This window comes from Solanum stenotomum, chromosome 3 (genome assembly GCF_019186545.1).
Source record: "Solanum stenotomum isolate F172 chromosome 3, ASM1918654v1, whole genome shotgun sequence".
NCBI classification, from domain to species: domain Eukaryota; kingdom Viridiplantae; phylum Streptophyta; class Magnoliopsida; order Solanales; family Solanaceae; genus Solanum; species Solanum stenotomum.
Genome location: NC_064284.1, coordinates 23,334,088 through 23,361,199, shown reverse-complemented (window position 1 = coordinate 23,361,199; position 27,112 = coordinate 23,334,088). Strand labels below are relative to the sequence as shown.

Sequence of the window (27,112 nt, the reverse complement as noted above, 5' to 3'; positions counted from 1 at the left end):
GCCGAAGAAATATGAAAATTAATGTAGCAAGTATGGTAACTCAAGAGATTTTAGAGGGAATAAGGAGAAACCTAAACAATACATCATTATTAGTGCACCTTTTACTTTTGAAGCTCATACTAACTATTATACCATTGCAAATATTCGACTCAGATGAGCATCCAAATAAATTTCAAGATAATCGAAATGAAGAATTGAACAATTGACACAACAAAACAAGTCAACTGTCAGGCAAGAAGAACAATATTTTCATTCTTTTCATCACTATGAGGTGATGAAATATTTGTAGTAAATTTTAACAATCTAGTGCTCCTTTCTTTATGACTCTGAAACCCTCTTGTAGCTTATAGAAAATTTAGCATTAGAAATTTCAAGTCGGATATAGCTCAAGCCACATTATAAGATTTGGATTTAAAATTCGTGATACGGTGAACAAATTAATTGAAAGGTAGGAAAAGAATCAAGTCCATTCTCTCCACCATCAGAAACCAGATGAAAAGAGGAGAAGTAAATCAGAAGGCAGTAGAAAGAATAAGATAGTTGATGGCTTAATGGGAGCAGATATTATGCTATGTTTATGCACAAGAGAAATAGGAAGCCATTCAAATCATACACCTGAAAGTTGAGGACTCCCTTCCAGGTTTGGTTTGCCCATCTCCTCACGTCGTTTCAAGTAGGGGCTTCATCTCCACTAGTAAACCTCCCTACCAAGCATCTACGGAACAGTGTATTCTCCTCCTGAAGGCATTTCTTCATCAGAGCTTTAGCTTGGATCTGTTGGATCCATTTGTTGTATGTGCTTGTAAATGGAGAACCTGTGGGTTTTTTTGAATCAGAAAGAGGACCGAGACAGGGTGATCCTCTTTCCCCTTTCCTGTTCATCCTGGCAAGTGCTTTAATGCTATGATGGGATTGCTACACAAAATAGATGGATCAAAGGCTTCAAAGTGGGAGACAGAGAGGGGGGTAAGAGAAATTGGTCATATGCTCTATGCAGATGACACCATCATCCTTTGTGATCCTGTAGCAGAACAAATCAGCTTTATTAGAGTGATGTTGGTACTTATTGAAGCAGTCGCTGGATTGAAAGTGAGCTGGGGAAAAAGTAGCCTCTTCTCTGTGAATGAGGTACCTCAGATACAACGGTTGGCAGGTATACTGGGGTGTAGTGTTGGGAGGCTGCCTACCACCTATCTAGGCATGCCATTGGGCAGTAATCACAAAGCCTTGGGAAATATGGGATGGTATTTTGAAGAAAACTGAAAAGAAGGTTTCTGGATGGAAGGCTCAATATCTTTCTATTGGATGAAGATTGCTCCTCATAAACTCTGTTCTTGAGTCTTTGCCCACTTATGTGATGTCCCAATTCCCAATCCCAGCAAAAGTAGCGACAAATCTGGATAAGTTAAGGAGAAAATTCCTATGGCAAGGCAACAAAGATGGAAAAGGCAATAGCTTAGTAAACTGGGAAACTGCTCTCCTTAGCAAAGACAGGGGAGCTGGGATTTAAAATTTTGATACTACAAAATGAGAGCCTATTGAAGAAGTGATTGTGGAGGTACACTGAGGAGAGAAATGCCATCTGGAAAGAGGTAATTATAGCTAAATATGGTGAGTTAACCCTTGGTGTACAGAGAACACAACAAAACCTTATGGTGTGGGAGCATGGAGATCAATTAGACTCTTGTGGCCACAAATGGAGGCAAATTTATATATCAAGGTGGGAAGTGGCACTGAAACAATATTTTGGAAGGATGTTTGGATAGATTAATCACCTCTTAGGGATCTCTTCCAAATTTGTGAAAATCCTGATGCTAATGTAGGTGATTGCTGGACTGAACAGGGTTGGGATTTAGTTTTTAGAGGACTTCTCAATGATTGGAGGTGGAAAGGGTGGCAGAGTTATTAGGGATGCTATGTGGAGTGATCATAAACACAAATGCCACAGACAGGATGTTGTCGAAGCACAACAAAGATGACTTTTTCTCAGTCAATAGTGCCTACAGAATAGGCCTCCAGGTGATGGCTGGGAGACCAAAACACCTCTGGAACTATTGCTGGAAGGGGGATATCCCTACAAAAGTGTAATGTTCCACTTGGCTAGTGATAAAGAGAGCTTGTTCAACATAGGAAGTATTTCAGAAGGGTAGACAGCTGGTCCCTAGGTGTTTTTTATGCAATTTGACAGGTGAAACTACCAGCCGCTTATTCTTGCGTTGTAATTTCGCTGCTCAAATCTGGAATTTGTTCCTTAGCATTTCAAATCTGAATTGGACAATGCCAGAACATACGCATCAAAGCTGTTGAAGAGCTGGGTAATGAGAGGAGGCAGCAAGAGTCCGAGGAGATGGTGGAAGTTAATACCATCATGTATATGTTGGTCAGTTTGAAAGGAAAGGAATGGTAGATGTTTCGAAGATAGATCTAATTCCATACACAAGGTCAAATGAAATTGTATAGTATCTTTACTTTTTTTTGGTGTAAACAGTTGTGTATAGTAGACACAGATCAGATTGTAGATTTGGTGGCCAGCATGTCCTTAATGTTGAAGAATACAATCTTATCAATTTCAAAATATAAATAAAATGAGGCAGAACATCAAAGAGAGAGTTAAGGCAGAACAATAACAGTAGCAGACATCAATTTAACCCATAAAATTGGAAATTCTGAACACAACCAGAAGAAGATTAGGAAAATATCGAGAGAAAAAACTAATTTGATTTTGCAGTACTGGATGAAAAAATAAAAGAGAAGTTATGAGCTTTGAGTGATCGTGGAAGAACATGGAAGAGAGTTAGGTAGAACATAACCACAGCAGCTATGAATTTAGTTATGAAATTGGAAAAAATAATACTCAAACCTTTGTCAAAAAATTTTTTGGAAAAGATTAGGACAAAAGCTGACTTAAGAATGTACACCCAGATGTGAAGATGAAGTCAATGAGCAGGCTTTGAATTTAAGTTTGGATGAAAGGAAATTCTGAACACTTGCGAGGAGTCTTCTGGGAATTCTCTGTTGTTGTAACAAAGAGATGAAACAATGGAATCTTCTGGAAATGTTGAGCAAAAGCTATTTATTTCTTGTCTTTCAGCAAAATTACGGATTTTCCCTTGGTCGTTCTTTTGATGGCATTTCTATATAATAGAAATATTAGTTGTTCTTTAACAGTGTAAGATGCAATTTTAACAGGAACTCACCTAGAAAGCAATAATATTTTTCGGCTTTGTAGAACAAACTTATTTTGCGCAGCAGTTATCTAATTGCTTTACTATGAGATTTTTTTTTTCATTATGGACACAGAAAATTGGTTTGTTGCTCTTCTACTTGTTCTTTTACTTTTGTTTTCTGTTTTACTTTCTCAGTTTTGCTCTTTTAGCCTTAGCTGCAATTTGTTGTGTGCAGAAGTATGAATACTTAGGATAAGTTTGTCTAGAAATGCATGACAGGAAGGCAACACTTTAGTTTGCTCGGTCTGGATGTTCCACTTTCGAAATTAGAAGCCCTTATGGGGTTGGTTTATGGAGTACTCAGGAATTTGTGGCCTAAAATATGGAGAAATTCAAAAATTGATATAGGAAGTGGAAGGACGACATTCTTCTGGAATGATGTGTGGGTTGGACAACACTCTCTGAAACAGTTGCATCCTGAGATTTATAATCTGAACCAACAGAAGGAAGCAACAGTAGCAGAAGTCAAAGACAACCAAAGATGCAACCTATCTTTTAGGAGAAAGTTGAATGGCTAGGAAATAGACAAATTAGCAGATTTTTACAAGTCTTTGGAGCAGGCAAGTAACCTTGACGCAAAGGAGGACATTTTACAATGGTTGAGGGCCAACAATGGGAAGTTCACAATAAAATCAACTTATAGACATTTTGACAGGCCAGCTGAAATGTTGTTACCATGGCCTTGGAAGATGATATGGAAAATTAATGTACCTCACAAAGTGGCTTGTTTCACCTGGTTGGTAGCTAGGGAAGCAGTACTAACTCAGGACAATCTAATGAAAAGGGGAAGACAGTTATGCTCCAGGTGCTTTTTTTGTGAAATAGAAACAGAGACAACAAACCATCTCTTCCTCCATTGCAGAGTGACAGAGAAATTGTGGCAGGTCTTTTTGTATTTGAGGGGAATCAGCTGGTCCATGCCAAGACACACCTCAGATTTTCTAGCATGCTATAATAGAGAAGGGAATCATCAGGTCACAAGGAGAGATGGAAGATTGTCCCTACTTGCATCTGGTGGACAATTTGGAAGGAAAGGAACCAGAGATGCTTCGAAAACAAGAGCATCCCTTTCCAGAGTTTGAAGTTGAATTGTCTTATAACCCTTTAATTTTGGTGTAATCATGTCCTCCCCAAAGAGATGGAGGCTATTACTCACTTTTTAGATAGTTTAGGAGGGGTATAAATGATAGATCTTTTGGTTTTGCTTACTGTATACTCCTCATGTAGTTACTACTGAAATACACCATTGGTGTATTGTTGTCTATAAAATGTTAACTTTCTCAAAAAAAATAAAAATCGTGTTAGTTAGAAACATCTAAGGCGCCCCTCATCGTTAGTCTTTGAATGTGGTTTGATATTTGCAATGCTATATTCTTAATACTCCTTATGTGACTCAAGCTTTTGGGACCGGATATCTGACATGAGGCCACCCCCCAAAAATTAAAATATGCTGAACCCCCATCTCTTGTGAAAATGCTTAGAATAATGTCATTTGATTTTTTATTTTTTGTTGCATTTCAACTTCAGGTAGATTATGCTTGCACACCTGAGGAAGTGCAGCAGCATTTCCAGTCGTGTGGCACTGTTAACAGGGTAACTATCCTGACCGACAAGTTTGGCCAGCCGAAAGGTTATGCCTATGTCGAATTCGTTGAAATGGAGGCTGTTCAAAATGCACTTCTATTAAACGAATCAGAGCTTCATGGGCGGCAGTTGAAGGTCCATAACAATCATCTTAATGATTTATCAACTCTGTTTCACCTTCTAGACCTTTAACCACTATGTTTTTTTTGTCATGTATAGGTATCTGCCAAGCGGACAAATGTTCCTGGTATGAAGCAATTTCGAGGAAGGCGATTTAATCCTTATGCAGGATACCGCCCTCGACGTGCGTTCGTGCCTGGTGCTCCAGTCTTTCCACCTTTTGGGTAATTAACAATGATGCTATCCTCTGCAGAACCTTTATTTTAGTATGCCAATATATATTTATATATATATATATTTATATATATATATATATATATGATGCTTCTATATTCTACTATATCATCTAGTGCTCGAGAGAAACCCCTCTCCTTGTGTCTTCTTCCTACTTCTCTTTTTCGAGAGCTGAGGATTAGAGTTGCATCCCTCGAACTTTTGGTTCCATGGATATTTATGTTTTAGACAGTTTCAGAATGCATGAGTGGTACTGTTTTATTTGTTACATGGGGCAATTTTTTTTTCCTTTTGTTTCCTTTTTCTTTTTCTTTTTGTCTGGGTACGGGGGTGCTTAAAAGGTGTATCAAGATTTTAGCAGTTCATAGTGCAACTTGCCACCCTAGATGCTAGATGAGCTACAAAATCATAAAAAAAAGGTCAAGAAATTTTCGATAGTACGTGACCGGTAGGGTTGGTGGTTCTGTATTTGGGGTAAAGGCTAACATATTTTAAAATATGCGTTGCAAAAGAAAATGATAAGGCATACAACCTTGTCTCTATCAATCTTGATCTTTCTTTGAAGTACAACCTCCCCTTCTCTACCCCAACCCAAAAAGAAGAGGCATCAAATTGTTTACTAACCAAAACAAAGTAGATCTTTGTTTGACCATTCTTTTGGGGCTAGACGTCTTTGTCTGATATCTAGGATTAGGAGCAAAGTGCTGGGAACAGGGATTAAAGCAGTTTCCACCCTGACCAATAATATTGTTCTGGCCCTTGTCACTTCACTAAACATTGTGCTAAAGCTCAGGTTATCTCCTTACTCGTCAAATTTCATTTAAGTTCCAGTATCCTGTCAGTTGCAACTTCATATGTCATTTATTTATCACTCAATTTCTGATGGAAGTCAAGTTGAATAGTAAGTGGTCCCTCAATTTGGATTCCACCTATTCTGAATGCCTTATGGGGTCTGCACTTGCTACATAATCTACTTGAACACCCATTTGTTTGAACTACACTGTTGCCCCTGCCTACATGAGCAGTTGTCCAGAGCTCCCTGCCTCCCAAATAAAATGGATTCTTGTGTTGTCTTTGGTTGGCTTAGTTTTTAGGATTACTGCCTTTAAATGAAGTAGGATGTTGGATTTCTTGTAAAGCCAGAGCATGTGGCATGGAGATTGTGTTGATCTGAAATGGTAACTTTTGATTTTAATGTTCTTTCCAAGGGGTTAATTCTTTGTGTTGGTATTTTGACTAAATATGACCTAAAGTCCTATACTTCTGGATTAGCATCTCAGCTACTCGAACTTGTCTATTTTCAAGTTTATCAGTGTGCTCTTATTGATGGAAGGGTCAAGTCAGCAGTTCACTGAAATAATCTGGATGACTCCTATGTCTAATCTATGTTACACAATCATAGTTAAATATACCTATCTAAAATGCATCACTTGACTGTTTTTTTAAGACATTGCATCACAACACCTGCAACGCATTCTGCGGCCCCTTTTTGTACTGGCAGTACGTATCAAAATCAGCTGTTTCGTTTTTGTAATTCTAATGCAAATGTAAGCAACAATGCTCCCTGTACTACTACCAGTTAAGCAAAATACAAGTTATCCTTCAGAACTGAAAAAATAGGTGTTGCATCACTCAACTGTTAAATGAGAATAATATAGAACTTACTTGTAGGGTATCTTGTTGCAGTAACACATGTCAACTTATATTGGTCCAATATAAGTTTATAAGATTTGTTCAGTCGAATTTATTTCCTATTATCCTGTAAGTATTCCTGATAGGCTGGTACTAATCTTTTTAATATCAAAGAGAACTGAAATTGGTTTGAATGCTTTATGCCCTTCAGAACAGAGGGCTGAACTTCCGTAAATTTTCAGATATTTGTTTATCTGGATTACAGTGTTCCTAATTAGCATGCTCTCAATATGTCCTCCTTGACTCTTCATTTTTATAAGCTATAATATAACAGTTATGTAATTTTTACTCGTTTGTTTTATGTTCACTATCATTCTGATGTTTTGTCTTATCAAGTTTCAACTGATGCCTGCTTGATGATTACATCAAACTTTAGTTAACAATTGTCCTGTTGTCATCTTATTTGCAGAAGGGTTCCAAGGTTCAGACGCCCCATCCGCTACAGACCATACTAGTGGATTTTAAGCTGGATTGCTGGCCTTCCTGAGAGAAGCATGGGCTCGCTTTGTGAAAGAGGCATCTCCTTGTTTTACTCTCTTTGGTTTCCTTTGGGAGGGCAAAGGATGTTATAATTCAAATTTCTTGTACCATTTAAGTCATGAGCTGACATAAATTTCAGCTCTGTGAATGATATTTTAGGTCTGTGGGGATAGAGAAGTTTTTTCTGTTGCTGGCTTGCTCAGGTGCTTGCATTTTGGGCAGCAAAAGGAAAAGACAAACAAAATAGATATTTGGTGTAGATGGTTATATTCTCTTTGAATTATGTCCTCTGATTTTACTGGGGAAAGAAAAGGTGTGTTTTTAGTTTGATGGGTGTATAATGTGGTTTGGTCACTCTTAAGCTACTCTCTCCTAAACCTCCTTGTCCCCAACTTCAAATCCTAGTGGCTACATGCAATGAGACCAATGGTGTTTAGTTTTCCAATAGGACTATTTATTACATGTCAGGGTGGATACAGAATGTTTTGGTACAGACGTAGATGAAGATTTTGTAGTGTGGTAAAGTGTCTCGTGAATAGAAAACGCACGAACATAACAATTGAAGTATCCCAAGTTGGTAATTGCACAGAGGGAAAATCCAAAATTTCGTCGAAAGTAGAGTTGAATTGAATCGACCTTCAAATCATCAAATATATGATGTCATAAGTTTGGGATCGAAATCCTCGATTTACATGCTCTTTTTCAGCATGATATCCTGCACTTCATGTTCATGATATCTATGTCCAGTTGTGCCTCGGAGATACAATTGAAGCACCTCTTTGAGAAAGAATCGAAATAGAATTAACCTAAATTTGAGATAGGAATTAAATGAAGAAATAGCGATGTAAGAATTTACCTTGAACCAAAATCATGAAGGTTGCCTCCAAAATCTCCCAAAAATTTCTACTCCCTTTATTTCGTATTATGTGAATTATTGATGTTTTTTTTATTGTTCAAAATGATTGAATTATTCAAAGTTCAAGATAAATATTTGAATTTTTTTCTATGTTTCTCCTTTCCTTTAATGAAGTTTTACATTTTCTAGAAGATAAATTACACTACTTAAAAAGTTATATTTATGATTTTACAAAAGGATAAAATGAAAAATATGGTATAAATTATGTTCATAAATATTTTTCATAATAGGTGTACACTACTTCATAAATTCACTTAATATGGGATAGATGGAGTGCTTTTTACCTATAGGACTAGAATCACAATTTTCCACATTTATAACTACGAATGATTTTTTTTTGGTAATTGAAATTTTATTTACAAGTGAACGTTACAAATCAAGAAAAAATTGTAGGTATGGACATAAGTTTCATCCTTGCTTTAGCTTAATATTCATATCTAATTAGCTAGCTTTTTACAAATACATATTCAAATCATAAAATCTAGTAGCTAGGCGGGTTATCTATAATTGAACTCATTTTTTACACCTCTAATCTAGGATATGTATTGCTTCTTCCATGCATATCTTGAATGATATGCCTAATGATTGAACTTGATAGTTGCTTCTTTTGTGTGAATACTCTGTTGTTATGCTCTAACCTTTGGTAATATAGTGAACTAGCCATTGACAATTTATATACGAGTATTGTGCTATCTTTAACCTTCATATATTTGATTGTCCAAAGTCCAGTTCATTGTGCCTCTGCTTATTCTTTGCCAAGTTAATATTTTACTCCATTTTTGCAGTATACGAATATTGAAAACTAGGTAGTTGAGATCCTCATTCATCTGTTGATATAAAGGGCATATAAGGGATTGTATGTTTGTATCACATTCTATTTAGCCAATCTATTTTTAATCACAAGCTTTCTATTTACTACTAGGTACAAAATGAACATTCATTTAGGAGTTCTCATATTTATCCAATCTAGTTATCTCCACTTTACCTTTTTCATTGTACCCTTCATCTGCATATATATTTTGTCAATGAAATACTTTTCCATGCCTTAGCATAGCCAACCTCTTATAAATGTGGAGTATCTTTTAGAATTCTTTGAACCATCAAAGGAGCTTGTTTTGCTTGTATTGTCTACACATTATTCTATCCATAATAGTTATGTATCCAAGCAACCATAACTTGTCTTTTTTCTAGTACAGATTTCACAACAACTTTTCAATTGCAGTCTTGTTCCATGTATATATGTCAAGAAAATGTAGTTCTCCATTTCCTTTAGGGAAACACAGCTTGTCTCATGTAATCAAAGTCTATCTTGAAATTTCAATATTGTCGATCTATAAAATCTTTTACACGAAGCCTCCATTGTTTGAATAATCTTCTTAGAAAGCACAAATATTTGGGACCAAAACATTTGAATAGCATACAGTACACTTTTGATGAGCTGAGCTTTATCAGCACATGCTAAAAATTTAGTGATCCTGCTTGTAATCTTACATAGCATCTTCTCCAGTAATGATTCGCATTGGACTATGGATATTTTTTTAATACTCAAGGTACCAAGTTATTTGAAAGGAAATATTTCTTTGACAAATTGAAATTATTTCAATATTTCCACTTGTAATTGTTGCTTAACTTCACCAAAATAGACACCGCTCTTATTTATATTTACAATCAGACCTAAAGCTTTAGAAAACTCTATAGAACACTGATATAAACACTTTACTAATTTTATATCTCCTCTGCTGAATATTGATAAATCATCAGCAAAGCTCAATTACATTATCCTCTAATTTTTGCATCTAAGATGATAATGAATGAAAGTTAGGATTTGTATGCAAACTCTTCAGAATTCTTGTCAAATAATCCATTGCTAACACAAATAGATAAGGGGGACATTGAATCATCTTGTCTTACCCCTCTCCTTGATTTAGATAATGTTGTACTATGTCCATTGATCTGAATGGAATATATGACTATTGCAATTATATTATTTAGTTATGACTCTAAGTTGACATTTTGAGTTCTATCGGTCTCTGCTCCAAAATGTTCATTCTAGAGAATTATATGATTTTTTTGTCAATTTTCATCGTACATCTTTTAGAAATTTTCTGTCTTTTATATCTTTTCACAATTTCATGACTCAATATCACATTGTCATTCAAAGCTTTTCCTAGTACAAATGTTAATTGGTTAGGATTCACTAGATTCTCTATGATCGGTTACAATCTAGAAGTGATCACTTTAGATATAACATTGTATATTGTTGAGCAACATGAAATTGTCAGTACCTACTTATTTTAGTTGACTTTTTCACCTTAGGTTTGAGTGTTATATCAGTACAATTGATAGGTTGGTACATCTCACTAGTGTTAAAGAAATTTAGAACTGTTTATGTGATCTCCTCCCTTACTATTGCATGTTTTTTTAAAAAAACACAACATTTAATCCATCTTTTTTTGGAGCTTTTAGATTACTAACGAGTTGTTTTCACTTCCATCTCTGTTATTGGGGCTGCTAGTTGAAGTTGTTGAGCTCTATTTAGAATTGCTGCCCTCTTTTATTATATTAATTTTTTTTTATTCACATTTAGTAAGAAAGTAACTGCATGCCCAAACAATTCGTGATAGAAATTTAATGCCTCCTCTTAAATATCTTTCTGAGAGCGCACAATCATACCTGCAACAGTAGTGCAAGTAGTTACAGCATTCTGGGCCACTCTATTTTTCATACGACCAAAGAAGTATCTTATATTAACATCACCTAGTTTCAACCATTGTTTCATGGACATTTACCTCATAGCACTTTACTCAATCAAACTTCATTTCTCCAATTGTTGTGTCAATTTTTTTTCCTCCCTATTATCATGCACCATATTATGGTCTATCATATCAGCTTGTATTTGGTAAAGTTTTTTTTTGATGTGTTGAATTTTGTTCTTCATCTCTCTAAATTCAGTATTATTCAAATTTTTAAGTGCAATTTTCATCTTTTTAAGTTTCCACAACTGTCTTCATGTCTCCTTTTTATGTCATTGTCAAGCTTGATTAAATAATTGAAGAAATTTAGGATAGTCTGTAATGCAATTAAAGAATCAAAAATTTTTTATAAGGATTTTGCAATATGTATTCAGTGTCAGACTCAAAGGAGCATGATCAGACATTCCTGCCTTAAGATCTTTACCTCCATAGTTAGTATATGAATCATTCATTCAACATTTACTATACCCCGTCAATCTTAATACAAATGTGTTCAGAAGTCCAAGTGTATGAACCCCCGACTGTTTACAAATCATTCATCCCAACATCTAACAGAAATTTATTAAAATTCTTGACTTATACATCTTGCACTGGACTGCCTTGAGGTGTATCCTCTATCTTTAGTGTTTCATTATAATCCTACATACATATAACATATTATTGGCCTCTGAGTATTAACAATCAAATCCCTTAGGTCCTCTCACAGTTTCAATCTATCATGAACTGTATGTAATCCAACATTGCACTCAAACATTAACTCCAACGCATTATTGATCAAACTTATTTTCCACAACACACTATACATACTAAGAATCCATGGTACCCAAATCCTATCAGTTAAAACATAGTTCTCTTCATAACATATTTCTATTTATGATGTTTTTATCATTATTTAATCTGTAAATATACAGTGATATTGTTCCATATAATTTATTAAAAATAATGTAAATATAAAAATTAAATGTTCGCTTAAAGGTTATAATATTTGAATTTAATTTTACTATGGAACATATTTATTAATATTATAAAATGATAATATAAATTTACGAATATTTTTATAAATTTTAAAACTTATCAATATGAATTATATTTATTTTTTTAAAGTCAAATATCTTTTAAAAAAATTATAGTCAAACACCCAAAAATATTTGGTAAGTATTTTCCTTTGGCATATGCATTAGAAATTTCAGATAGGCTAGTAGTTTTGCTCTATTCCCTGTATGGGAACTGCAAAACAGAGTTGAGAACAAGGAGATTCAGTTAGGGTTTAGCGAATGGCTTCTACATCAAATCCAGACACCCATGAATCATGTATGCAATATCTCGCCTTTCCTCAAATGAATTTGCATCTTCCCAATCCAAGAATAATAAATTGTTTTCTTTGTTTCAATTTGCAGGCAGAAAAGCATCTATAAAGATCTGGATGATGGGCGCCAGCGTTTTTTACTGGAACTCGAAATTCATTCAATGCCTCGCTAACCCAACTTATATTCATTGTATCTATCTATTCCCTTCTGCTATTTAAACATGATAATTTCTGGGTATTTCTCAAAATGACCGATTATTGTTAGTTTTATGTTATATATGTTGTTGGATGGTTCATTCTTCTTCATTATGTTTTAAGTGCGTGAAATGCAATGTGTTTCAATAGGACACAAGTCAAATTTGGGTGCAAAAGCTTCAATTTTTCTATCCCTTTTTTATATACTTTTTGTGCTTGACTTTGTATTGATTCTGATGCTGATTTGGCACAGAATAGATATTTTGAAGATTAAGCTTTTATTGGGTACTTGAAATACCTTCAATACTGGCAACGAGATGAGTACATTAAGTTTATTATGTAACTTTTTTGATGCAGTTCAATTCCATGCTTTAATTGGTTGATGGTCCTTGTTCCTTTTATGTTTGCTGTGGACTATGGGTATCATTAACTAACTGTATTGGTCTTCCCGTTCTTTATGTCAATGCAGGTATCCACACTGCCTATTCTTTCTTGAGCTTCTCCAAAATCAAACATTTCGTAATGCAGTGGTGCATCCCGCCAACAAGGTAAAAAGTTATATCATGTGTTGTCTTGGTTTCCTTCTCGAATTTTGACATTCCCTTTGGTTAGTTAGTTAAGAATTAAGATTGTCAGCCACTATAAAGAAAGTTTATCTCCCTTTGTATAAACACAGTTTTTGTGGACAAAAAATGCAGCCAAAGCACTTTATAATACATGTTACTTCATTGTCTTAGGCTCTTAGCCATTAGCCTTATTTCACTTTCTTAACTTTCTCATAGTTTCTAGATATAAAACTTATAATTATTTAATCGTGTTGTCCAGGTTAATCCTTGCCCAGACTTCTCATCTCATTTCACTTTTTATCGTCTATTGCACTATATTTGCCAACCTAAAGTTCTGGCACATAAATCTGTGATAAGATCTGATTTACATGTTTGTAACAATTAGTAGGAAGTAGCACATAGGCAGTAATTTTACTTCTGGAAGAACTACAGAAATAACTGGTTGAAGCTAGGGGTGGGCGTTCGGTTCTTCGGTTCGGTTTAATCAAATTTCGGTTCGGTTCTTCGGTATTCGGTTTTAGAAAAGTGTGCACCATATTTTAAACCAAACTAGATCGGTTCGGTTCGGTTTTTTCTACTTCGGTTCGGTTTAGTTCGGTGTTTTTAAATCGGTTTTTCGGTGTCAACAAAAATAAAGAGAGAATATGATAAAGTAACAATTGTTATTCACTTCAAACTTCAAAGTAACAACTAACCGTCTAACAATAAAAGGTAAGAACATCAATTTGTTGTTCTCACTTCAAAGTAACAACATAAAATGATAAAATCATAAAGTAGAAAGTAGAAACACCAAGTTGCCGCTCAAACTTGAATTAAATTGAGTTTTGTTTAGTTTAGACTTTAGGTCTTTATGGTTTACTATTTTGTTGTTAAGATTTTTGCTATTTAAGTTTAGGATCTAAATATAAAAATTGAAATGGGCCAAGTAAAGTTAAAAATTAGGTAATATAATAAATACTTTTAAATTTATTTAATAAAACTTCGGTTCTTCGGTGCACCGTAGTTTCGGAACCCTTACACCGAACTCCGAACCGAAGAACCGAAGTTCCGAAAAAAAAAAACCGACACCGAACCGAAACACCGAAGAACCGACACCGAAGAACCGAATTTTTTCGGTTCAGTTCGGTTTTTCGGTTTTTCGGTATTTATGCCCACCCCTAGTTGAAGCATATTTTTCCACGGTCGCTTTCTGAGGCTGCAATTGCACCACCAAGTTCTGCTCCACCTGCATCACTACCATCAAGTGCAGTCCCTGCAGCCTCTCCACTTCCTTCTCCTACACCTGTTACAGCTGCAGCTCTTTCCCCGATGCAGTATGACATCCCTCCTGGATCTGGTCTTGCTAAAACTGACCTAAGGAATGTCTCTGTTGATCGAAGAAAGAGAAAGTATTTCCTCTCGTCTTTTACTTTTCTCTTACTGTGAAAACATTGTCAAAGCTTGTTGCTGCATGCTCCCTCTTGTTATGTTTTCATATTTCAGGGTTAGATATATTTACTTGATCTTTCTAACATAGTTCATGACTTGGTTAATTTGGTTTTAGCAGGAAAGACGGATGATTTTCTTTTACTCATAACACAGACATCCAATGAATTAATTCATGAATTAAGGTAATACATTCTGCACCCCATGATTTCATTTTCAGAATTAGTGTTGTAGTTCCCTCGTTGCCAAATGCATTTATGAAATCATATTAAGAGTGTGATTTTTTTTATATCCAATTTTAGAGTCCTGACCAAGTCTCAAGCACGATCAATGACCTGTAATTTCCTTTTCTTGTCAGAAAACATAGTGCTAAAGTATTGTAAGAGTTCAACCACACATTTTTGTTGGGTTCTCTGGGATCAAATTTATAGTAAAAAATAAAAATAATTTTATTTTCCTGAAACCAAGTAACCAAAACATAAAGGAAGCAGCTTACTTTTCACCTCTTCTAGGGTTATTAATGGAGTGAAGAAGTTATTCCAATCACCATATTTACTTGTGAACTTTAAGTTTTGATGATAAATGAAGGATTAGCTTCTCCAATGTGGGTCCAAGTTTAGGAACCTTTGCCTATCATCTATGGTAAATGGGAGGAGTATTTTCCACCATGACCAAACATTTAGTGTCATGATGTTGCTCAAATCTTACGTATCATTTTTTGACTCTATCAATGGTAATGACCTAAGTTGGAACCTAGTTGTTTTTATCCTACATGTATTGTCATTCTTGTTGCGAAAGCCGAATCTTTAGAGTGTGATGAAATCACAACTGCTATATTGAAAGGCAACTAATAAATAGTTAATGAGACCATAATAAAAATGAACAAAAATTTACGAAGTTCGGTAAAATTTTGTTTTTTGCCTAGTCCTCAAACACCACAACCAACCAAAATTTATTTCAATCCATAAGAATACAAGTGAAATACCATATGAGAGAAAGAAGACTCAAATGCCTTGGAAGATGAGAAGGCAAGTGAGAAGTGTGTCACAAATGAACAACTGACTACATATTTATAGGAAATGAATTCTTCCTCTTAATGTCATTAATGACATCACTAGTATGCAAATGTCAAGATTCAACTTGTGAAACTATTTAATAATTTGCCAAAATTTCTACTACAAATTCAATACCTTGACATTTTGTTCCAATGAAAAATTATCTTCCTTCCAAATATTCACACTAGTTCATATAAAATCTTGTCAAATTTAACAAATTTGTTTCAGAGCAACCACATAGCATACACAGATAGAGCTCTGATACCAATTGTTAGCTAATAAATAGTATTTGTAATGGAAGACAAGATAATGAAGAGTCCACGTCAGATGTCAGTAATACGTCATCATTGACATCTTTGCTTATGACAAGAGTTCTGTCAAATGCGAATTTTGCAGTTAAATTTTTTGTTGGATTTATTTTTCTTTTAGTTGGATTTGTTGAATGCAACAGAAAAACCGATTTGATTATGCATGTTATCCTGGAATTCTCCTTAGGCACATACGAGAGAATCAATTATGTACAGAAACTTTTTTGGTTCTGATAATGTGGTCACCACAATTTAGAAGCTCAATATGGGTGTGGATTAATTTTTATTCTCAAATCTCAAGGTGTTAACCAGCTTTTGATTAGCTATTAAAGAGAGGCATATCAATGACTCCATTAGGAGAAAGCTCTGTAGTTGCAAAGATATGTCTAGTACAAAAAAATAAAATTATTGCTTGAAACATGAAAATAGCAAACAAAGGACAATGTACAACAATGTCTTTCTCTTACCCCAAATGGCATGCATCTGTTTCACCTTCAAAAGTCTTTTCAACCTTAACAACTGGCTAAATGTTGCCGGAAGGATCATTTTGGGTTACCTTTTCTTGGTCTTTTCATTAGTCAAGTAATATATGTGTTTCGATCTTCACCAAAAAGAGCTACATGGTTGGAGAAGCGTATTTCTACTTTCTAATGCTACTATAATAAGTATTTTCCTAATCAATGTATAAGATGTACTAAGATTATTTTCTTTGGTTCCATCATTTTAGATCTCTAGAATTTCTTAAGGAAACAAATGAAAAGGTTGGCTTTCCTCATAAATGCTTGATCTTCTTTCCTAATTGAGAATAAATTCCATGTAGCTTCAAATTAGACTCTCTTTCTGTTGCAAGTTTAGAGTGTTTCTAGACATTCTTCTACACGATTTCCAGGAGTGAGGGGTTGTATCTATGATTGAGTTTTCAAATCTTTCTTGTCACGAAGTTTGTTTTAGTTGCTTCTTACTGCGAAACTCAGAGTTCTTTTCTTCTCAAACTTGGGATTATCTAAATAACATACCATTAGATGAATGCCAAAACTGTAATATTTGTTGTTTAGGACGCATGATTCCTGACCAGGTAGATCTAGTTAGCACCGTCATAGCTATGGAATTTTTACAATAACTAGTTTCAAATTTTCTCCTGTATTTCAATGGAGGGACTACTTATTCTTGCATTTGTTGAAAAATTGTCATTTGTGGATAGGGATTCCATTTCTCCGGTATTGTTTATGTTATGAGAAGCTTGGCTAATGTGTAATACATTAGTGTAAATCTTTTTACATAAATCCCTAGTTTATCTTCCGATACATTGTTAGTTTGATGACAAAGTTATCTACCTGAATAAATAAGTATTTATTGCAAATTTCTTGTGTGTCCTTAATATACTTTGAACTGCTTTCGTGCCAAATTAATTTTGATTTGTCTCCTTTCTATTGGTAAATGGATTTGACCACTTGTCTTCCTCGGAGAAGTTTGATTTTTCTAAAAGATTCCTCCGTTACAACTTCATTTTTGTCCCCTATTTAAATTAGATTTTCTCTTGGTTAAGCTAAATCTTCTTCTATAGGTTGGCTTTCTTCATCTGTTCTTCCAATCACCATTAAGACAAGATATCTTGCAGGAAGATGACTGGAGAAGTTCGCTGCTTTGAACCTAGGCGATCTTTGTGGCCGATTCCAGAACCTAAGAGTGGGATTTTTTTCTTTCCCTTTTTGCACTATGTTCTTTTAATCTCAGATGTATCTAGAAAAAGAAATCTATTTCTAGGTGAAAGTGATTGTTTGTTTGTTCCTCTTTCTTTGGTTATTGGTTTCTCTTCCTCCTTTTTTTGTGTCCGCTAGCTATATCCATCCTGTAATCGGGATGATTGTCTAGATCCCATCCACTTATAGAAATTCCTTTAGGTACTAATTTCTTCTTGGACACACAGTAGCTTGTCATTTTCTCCGGTTTCTTTTTGCCTTTCTGCTTTTTTGTGTTTGCTATATCCTTTCTGTAATCAAAATGATTTTGTAGATTTAGAACATCCTTGTATGAAAATACTTTAAGGTGCTAATTTCTTGTTGGACAGACTAGCTTGTCCTTTGACTTGTCAAAGGAAAAAAAGCTATTATTTGGCCCATGAATTTGGTTATAGTTGATTACTCATCTGTTTCTTGTAGATAAAATGTGATTCTGGTCGAGTATAAATGTGAAATTGGGCTACACCGATTGGGTTCTCGAAAAAACTGAAGTAGACCAAACTGTGGTCGACAATAAGTGACACATTTGGCTTGCATTAGCTATCCATTAAAATTAGGAAAATGGGGAAAATGAGGACCCTTTTATTATAATTAATGTTATTAATTTGTAGCTCGTTTCATGATATGATTATGTGAGAAATTCAATATTATTGGAAGTCAATGTTTTGTTGCTTTATGTGATGAGTACAGGTAGGCAATGGGTTATCCCCTCATGGGTGAAACATATAGAAACACAGAGTGATCGCAGCTAGAAGCAGTTGAGTCTTTGAATCTGACTATAGAAAGAAAAGAATAGACAAAGATAAGGAAACTAGTATGCTGCTACGCTCTTAAGATTTTTCATTGTTTTCTTCTTCTTGAGGTTTAACACCTGCTCTACTGTTGTGATGGATTCAATAATAACATATACTCTTTCTGTTTCTCAACTTATTTTGATTTACATCTTTCTCTTTTTCCTCTTCAAACAATGAATCTTTCTTCTTATCTTAGTGTGCAAGTCTTTTTCATTTGAACTTCTTGTTTCCTCATCTTTTATTCTCTTAGTACATTTATTTGAGTAGTTAATATGAGTATGTTGCAAATTAATTCTTTTCTTATCGTTGATCATTTGCAAATTGAAAATCAATGTGATTGAAGTTTTTGTATATGGGCCTTGTTGAAATTACATGTGAATTATGTTTAATTTGAATGGTTGTATTAATATTGCCATTATTGTACATCGGGTGGTAGTAATTGTGATTATATATTATAATTACTTAATTCATACATGTTAGATGATCTTTTTTTCAAATTCATATATGTTACGTGATTTTTCTGTTTCCAATATTTGGGGGCTTCCTTCAAAAGGTGTGAGTGTTGCTTCTTGCCATTCGCTTAAAGTCCCATAGGACTTCTATTTATGTTTGTGTATATATATATATATTTTTTTAAACTGGTAACTTTTTGTATTCCTCAGCATTAAGGGTTATGCTGGCCACCTCCAAAAAACGGTTACAAGAAAGGGAAAAGACTAAAAAGAAATACTTACAGAGAACCTATGAAGTCCACTAATTGGAACTCCTCTTCTATATCCTGTTCTTTACACCAAAAACCTAAAGTAGTAATTATTTTCCATTTGATCTTCTATATTGTACACTCCTTTCCTTAAAAAAATTCTCTGATTCCTTTCTTTCCATATAATCCACCAGATACATGCTGGAATTGTTCTCCACCATCTTTTCTGACTTTTGCTGCCTCCTCTTTTCATCCAGCAACTAAGAAGGTCAGAGGTGTGTTCAGGCATAGTCCAATATTCATTGGCTATGCTTGTAAACAGAGCCCACACCTGAGCAGTTACCTTACAGTGCATGAATAAGTGTTTGTTAGTCTCCAGAGCTTCTTTACAAACACTTTACAAAGGAGACATCTGGATACTATGTTGATGCGCCTCTTCTGCATTGCCTCATGAGTCAAACATTTTTTCCTAGCAATCAACAAGTGAAGCACTTCACCTTGGCAGGAGCCACACTTTTCCATATGGTGTTCCAAGGTCCAATGGATCTTCCTGCACATCTTTTAAGTCCCCAGTTGTATAATTTATTCACTGAAAATACCCCATCTTTGTGATGTCCCCATGCTAATCTGTCTGGCTCTAGAGTAGTACCTGGGAATCCACCAATCAAGCCCAAACACTCCACCATTCCATCAATCTCCCAGTCATTTAGCAGTCTTCTAAATATTATATTCCAACCTTGTGGTGACCACATCTCCTCTATCTTGCTGTTGGTATTTGTGCATATTAAGAAAAGAATAAGGAACAAGTCCCTCAAAATCCCATTTCCACGCCAATCATCTAGCCATAACTTTGTTTTGTCTCCTTTGCCCACCACAATTTTTGAGTTGTTCTTTAGACTCTCCTAAAGGTTTCTGATGGTCCTCCACACCCTAACCCCATAAGTTTCATTAACTTCACTAGTGCACCAGAAGTCCTCTTGCCCATATTTGTGGTTTATTATCTCTTTCCATAGAGTCTGCTCCTCCCGATTATATCTCCACAACCATTTTGAGAGGAGGCTCATGTTATGAACTTTTAAATTTCCCACTCCCAGCCCCCCATTTTTCTTGCTTTGTTGTACTACAGACCATTTCACCAGGTTGAATCCCTTTTCTATCTTGTTCCCTTGCCACAAGAAGTTCCTTCTGAGTGCATATAAAACCTTCACTATCCTACTAGGAATAGGAAAGAGGGACATCACATAAGTGGGTAAAGAATCCAAAACTGAGTTAATTGGTGTAACTCTAGCTCCCAGAGATAGGTATTAAGATTTCCATATAGCCAATTTCTTCTCTGTTTTCTCAATAATGCCACCCCAAATTTTTTCTACTTTGTGCTCGGAGCCCAAAGGCATACCAAGGTAAATTGTTGGGAGCTTCTCTATCTTGCACTTCAAAATTGCACTTCAAAATGCTTGCAAGATCCTCAATCTGTTGCACTTCCTTAATTGAAAAAATGCTACTCTTTCTCCAGTTTACTTTTAATCCTGAGCAAGCCTCAAAAGACCACCAGGATCACTCTTAAGTAGCAAATTTGTTCATGCTCAGCTTCACATAATACCAATGTGTCATCTGCATACAAAAGATGTGTTAGTTCAATTGTATCATCTACCCTGTTCTTTATGGAAAAGCCCCTTATCCAGTTATTCTGAGAAGCAACTCTCATCAATCTATCCAAACCTTCCATGGCTAAGATAAATAGAAAGGGGGATAGTGGGTCCCCTTGTCTCAGGCCTCTTTCTGCTGGAAAAAAGCCAACTAGTTCTCTATTTACAAGTATGGAGAACCGAGTGGTTTTAATGCAGAAATTTATCCATCTTAACCATCTCCACCCAAACCCCATCTGCCTTAGGATATTGATTAAAAACTCCCAGTTCAAATGGTCATATGCCTTCTCAATGTCTAGCTTGCACATCAGTCCAGGGGTTCCACCTCTAATTCTAGAATCAATGCACTCACTAGCTAGAAGTGCAGCATCTATGATTTGCCTTCCTTTGATAAAGGTCATTTGGTGCTTGTTTATTAGCTTACTGATCACCTCTTTCAACCTTTCTGCCAGCACCCTAGTTATGATCTTGTATACCCCTGTGATCAAACTGATAGGTCTAAAATCCTTTAGCTTATTTGCCCCCACCTTCTTTGGAATTAAAGCTACAAATGTGGCATTAAAACTTTTTTCAAACTTTTGATGAGCATGAAATTTGTGGAAGGTCTGCATCACATCATCTTCGATAGTTTCCCAAAAAACACTGAAGAAAGCCATTGTATAGCCATCTAGTCCAGGTGCTTTATCAACAACACACTGTTTTATTCCTTCCAAAACTTCTTCCTCCTCAAAGTCTCTAGACAACAAGATTTGTTCTTCTTCTGTGATTGTTTGAACATCCAAGATGTTCAAAGATGGTCTCCAACTTTCTGTCTCCTTGTACAAAATCTGATAAAAATCCACAATTTCATTTCTGATTGCAACAGGATCTGAAGACTCTTCTCCATTAATCACTAAGGATTCTATAGTATTGTTTCTTTTGTGGGATGTCGCCATTCTGTGGAAGAACTTGGTGTTCTTATCTCCATTCTTTATCCACTGAATTCTGGATCTTTGTCTCCAATGGATTTCCTCATTTCTAGCTACTTCCTCATACTCCATTGCTATATGAGCTTTCAAAAGTTTCTCATCATCTGTTAATGCTCTGTGCACTTGAATGTCTTCCAAACTGCCAATTTGTTCCGGTAGGTGTTCTTTTCTGACCCTCCAGTTGCCTCTATTTTCTTTGCTCCATTCTTTGAGCTTCTTTTTTAAAAAGCTCAATTTTGAGGCTAGTATAAAGTCAGGACTGCCTGTCACATTAAAGGAACCCTACCACTCCTTAACTTTGTCTCGAAAACCCTCCACATTTAGCCACCACTTCTCAAACTTGAAATATGATTTTTTGAAAACCTCATCCCCACAGGTCAGTGCTATTGGATTATGATCAGACCCCAAACTAGGTAAAATACTTTGTCTAATTTGGGTGAACATCTCATCCCAAGGAAAAGAGTACATGTATCTGTCGATTCTTGAAGCATTTTTCTGTTTTGCCCCTCCTCTCCATGTGTAGGGTCCCCCAAATAAAGGGGGATCCACAAGTTCCAATTCATTGATGCAACTGGAGAAATCAGACATAGCCTCGGAAATTCTGCTACAATTGGTCTTTTCAGATGGAAACCTTATGGTGTTGAAATCCCCACATACCACCTATGGCCCTTAACAGAAGCTCCTCATTGCACCCAACTCCTCCCACAATTCCTTTCTCTCCCTCCCATCGCATGGTGCATATACTGCAGTGATGAACCAGATGAGGTCTTGATTTAAACCACTGAAACTGCAGGTAATGCTTTGGTTTCCTTTTTCTACTGGTTCCCCTTTCCAATTCCTTTTGTCCCACATTATCAAGATACCCCCCTTACTACCTAAAGATTCCATCCACATTCCTCTCATCTATTTGTTTCCCCACAACTGTTGCACATACTCCCCTACCTCCCCCTCTAAGTTTCGTCTCCACCAACACTATTATGTCCACCACTTCTTGTTGTATTCTACTCCTTACCAGATTCCTCTTGGTATCCATGTTGTTCCCCCTCACATTCCATGAAAATATTTTTAGCTTCATGATAAATGTGAGGTTGCATTTCTCCCTCTACTCCTTGTTGCACTCCTGGAATCTTTATATTTGTAACTAACATCAAAGATAAGATTCCTTACTTCTTTGGGCACCATCTGATTCTCACATGTCCCCGAGATTGGTCTATTTTTGTTAACTCTTTGAGCCTCTTCTGGTCAATTTTCAGAAGTAAATTGAAAGCTTCCTCTATGCACCCTTGGAAAGCTACTCCAAACTCTTTGCTTAGCCTCAACAGATTTTTCTGTACCCATTCTGTTGCCTTGCCTTCGACTTCTTTGCTGCATTCTGAAGCATCACATTGAATGGGTGTTGGGTCACCCAGAATTGTGATTTGTTTCGAACTATTCTGCCCATATAACTCAGCTTCTTCTTCATTTAGTTCTTCCAAAATTTGTGGAGATGCTTCTGCATTCACCTGTGTGTTGACTTTCGATTGTATATAATTGCTAATTGAATCTTTCGCCTTTGTTTCTTCCATCAGATTCTGATCAGTTGAGGAGTATATAATTTCATGATTTTTTTCCCAGCGATTTACATCGCAAATAAAAGGCTCAGGTTCTGTCGGGCAGTCTTTTAAAATTTGGGCTTTTAACAGGCCCAAATGACTTGGTCCAGGGTTTAAAACCAAGTAACCCCCTTTGTGACTTTTCCACCCACGTGACTTTTTTCACAAAAAAAAACCTTTTCTTCTCTGTTAGGTTTAACAGGCAGCTTTTCAGACCTATGAATATCTCTGCACCTAGACAGATCTGATGGGTTCCTCCTTCGATACCCACCCTCGTCTCTTTCCTTACTTGTACATGCCCCCTGATCGTACTTTTTACGAAAAGTCACCGTCGATTCTACCCATATAGGTAGAGAGAAGATGTTCTCCTCATCGGCGATCTTGATGGATGCCGAAATTTTTTTTGTCGGACCTTTGACACGAATCCTAGCCCAACGGAGATGATTTTTGATATCGGTTTCTTCTTCTGTCTCTATCTAGCCGCCACACCGATCTCCAATTTCCTTCATTTTTGGCCTGGACCAGAGATGTAGAGGCAACCTTAGAACTCAAATCCAGAACCATTCGAACTCATGGGTTATTGGGAAAGTCCCAATGGTCGGCGACCACCATTGAAGCTTTAATCTGCTCCCTTGTCTTCTCCAGTCACCCATCAAAACATGTTCTGCTGTTTTTCTGGACTGGAATTCGAAAAGAAATAAAATTCCATTCATATCATAGACTTGGACTCTATGCACTCTATTCCAAGTCTGTTGGGCCCATCTTCTTACATCATTTCTAGTGGGTGTATCATCTTCTCCAAAAAAATTCCCCACTAGGCAACGTGCCAATAGGTCTTCGTGTTCTAATTGGACTCGAGCTTTCAACATGCTGTCTTCTTCTGCTAGCTCTGTCTCAATTCTGGTCCATTTACTTTTCTGCAAAACGTCTCTATAACTCCTTCCCCCCTTGTTAGCAGCATAGTCTGCCTCCCCTGATAATTTAAATGCTTTTGTTTGTTTTATACCCCTATTAATGAATGCTTCTATCTTCTTAGCTAACTTCTCCCACCCCTCATTGAATGCACTTTCTGGGAGTATAATAACTGCTCTGTCACTACCTTTAACTGAAATTAGAGACAGGTATCTCCCGTATTGATTGAATTTCAAAGCTATAAAGAAGTTAGTTGAGAAATCCCTGCATCTCCATGACTTGGCCGATTTCCCTCTGATCCCTGAAGCCTCTGTTAGCCTTTTGCAAACCCAACCGAGTGCTCCCCTGCTAAGAACCATTCTCCTCATGTGATGCCTATCATCTTCAACCCAGTCATACCATACTTCAGCTTTTGATCTAGACTCTGTGATGTCGCAAGACTTCCCCCCAGATCTGAAATAAACTCTGTTGTCCATCTGAACAACAATGGAGTTAAAAAAGAGAGAAAGAAAGAAAGAGAATGGTATTCTGGTGAAAGAAGTCCACCGGAGAAAAGAAAAAACCAGCGAAGTCCAGAAGGGACTTCAGAAGATTGTCTCGAAACTAGTGCCTGGGAGCATACTGCTCTTTTTTTCCAACATTAAATGTACTTTTTGTGTATATCTATATAGCCTTACCCCTTTCCACCTTCAAGAAAAGGGTAAGGCTGTGTTCACACCACCCTCCCCAGATCCCACTTGTGAGACTACACTAGGTATTTAGTTGTTAATTGGTATGTGTGTGTGAATGTATATATATAGAGAGAGAAAGAAACACACGTTAATGGTAGCTTTTTAAAAACATGAGTGAAACTTTAGGGTGCTTCGGAAGGTCTCTCAATTATCTGACGCATAGAAGAGCAGTGAATGTGTTTAAGTTATCTTAGGTTTTGGACTTCTGTTTTTGAAGAGAGTGTGTTTGTCTTTGTGTGTGTGAGGAATTCTTTTCCTTTGATAGCAAACCCCATCCTCCCAGAAAACAAGGGAAATCCAAACAATCTTATGTGATGGACATTGTCAAAATTGCTTATGGGGTATTTGGTTGTTCATAATTGTGCTTATGTGCAGATCCAACTGCTTCTGCTACTCAGGCTGAAAAGGAGGAGGTGGATTTGCGATCCATATATGTCGGTAATGTGAGATTTGTTGCCTTTACCTCAACATGTAAATTTATTTTTCCCTACGTGACATGTTTTTACTAATTGCATTATCCTTCTCTTATCTGATTATTTGCTTTCACATTATTATAATCCAATAAAACTGTAGAATACTTTATTGCTCAAAAATTTGTTGCCTATAGTTTTTGCCCCCTTATATTTATATTATTTTTTGTTCTTTGACACTGTAGATGCAACTTTAACATGAACTCACCTAGAAAGCAATAATTGTGTTCGACTTTCTAGAACAGACTTATTTTGCGCATCAGTTGTCTAATTGCTGTACTTTTGAGATTTTTTTTTTTCATTACGGACACAGAAAATTGGTTTGTTGCTCTTCTACTTGTTCTTTTACTTTTGTTTTCTGTTTTACTTTCTCAGCTTTGCTCTTGTACAATTGGTTGTGTGCAGAAGAATGAATACTTGTGATAAGTTTGTTCAGAAATACATGACAGGATAAGGCAGCACTATAGATTGCTCGGTCTGAATGTTCCATTTACGGGATTAGTTGCTGCATTTTGCCATTAGGTTGAGTTGCTGTATTGATAGATCTAACTTCACATTAAATCACGAACTAGCAAAAAAACAATATATTGTTCCCTGCACGTATTACCAAAGTAACACCATATTGTGTTAGTAAAACACATGTAAGGCGCCCCTCATTGTTAGTCTTTGAATGTGGTTTGATATTTGTAACACTATCTGAAATGAGGCCAGCAGCAGCCCCCCATCCCACAAAGAAAATAAATGCTGACCCATCTCTTGTGAAAATGCTTAGCATAACTGTCATTTGAATTGTTTTTTTTTTTTTTTGCATTTCAACTTCAGGTTGATTATGCTTGCTTGCCTGGGGAAGTGAAGCAGCACTTCCAAGCATGTGGCACTGTTAACAGGGTAACTATCCTGACTGACAAGCTTGGCCAGCCAAAAGGCTTTGCGTATGTGGAGTTCTTTGAAATGGAGGCTGTTCAAAATGCACTTCTGTTAAATGAATCAGAGCTTCACGGGCGGAAGTTGAAGGTCCATAACAATCATCTTAATGATTTATCGACTCTGTTTCACCTTCTAGACCTTCTACTAACTATGTTCTTTTTTCATGTATAGGTGTCTGCCAAGCGGACAAATGTTCCTGGTATGAAGCAATTTCGAGGCAGGCGATTTAATCCTTATGCTGGATTCCGCCCTCGTCGTGCGTTTGTGCCTGGTGCTCCAGCCATTCCACCTTTTGGGTAATTAACAATGATGATACCCTCTGCAGAACCTTATTTTAGTGTGTATATATGTGTATGCATATATATATATATATATATATATATTGACAAAGACAAGGTTGTATGCCTTTTCCTTTTCTTTTGCAATACATTTTTTATAGATATTTTTAGCTTTTTCCTCAAATACAAAACCACCAACCCTACTCGTCACATACTGTCGAAACTTCCTTGAGTTTTTTTCATAATTTTGTAGCTCATCTAGCATCTAGGGTGGCAAGTTGTACTATGAACTGCTCATATCTTGATACACCTTTTAAGCACCTCCATATCCAGACAAAAACAAAAGAAACAGGAAACAAAAAGAAAAAGAACTTGCCCATGTAATACATAAAACAGTACCACTCTAGCATTCTGAACCTGACTAATACATAAATATCCATGGAACCAAAAGTTCAAGCGATGTAACTCTAATCCTCAGCTCTCGAAAAAGAGAA

General features: G+C 36.1%; 1 protein-coding gene across 6 annotated transcripts in view; it reads left to right on the top strand.

The window, feature by feature from the left end:
• Positions 1-27,112, top strand: part of LOC125857728 (polyadenylate-binding protein 1) — a 41,297-nt gene that overhangs the window by 11,785 nt on the left and 2,400 nt on the right. Inside the window, exons 1-6 of one of the 6 annotated variants that reach the window (XM_049537350.1) lie at positions 13,035-13,055; positions 14,620-14,683; positions 17,480-17,547; positions 25,319-25,386; positions 26,236-26,427; positions 26,512-26,636. In XM_049537350.1, coding sequence (XP_049393307.1) covers positions 17,484-17,547; positions 25,319-25,386; positions 26,236-26,427; positions 26,512-26,636 — 449 coding nt within the window. In that variant the 5' untranslated portion in view covers positions 13,035-13,055; positions 14,620-14,683; positions 17,480-17,483. Of the gene's footprint in view, positions 1-4,754; positions 4,947-5,030; positions 5,156-7,266; positions 7,668-13,034; positions 13,056-14,251; positions 14,462-14,616; positions 14,684-17,425; positions 17,548-25,318; positions 25,387-26,235; positions 26,428-26,511; positions 26,637-27,112 lie in introns of those variants that run through there. The other 5 variants (XM_049537348.1, XM_049537347.1, XM_049537349.1 and 2 more) reach the window with 5 other exon arrangements.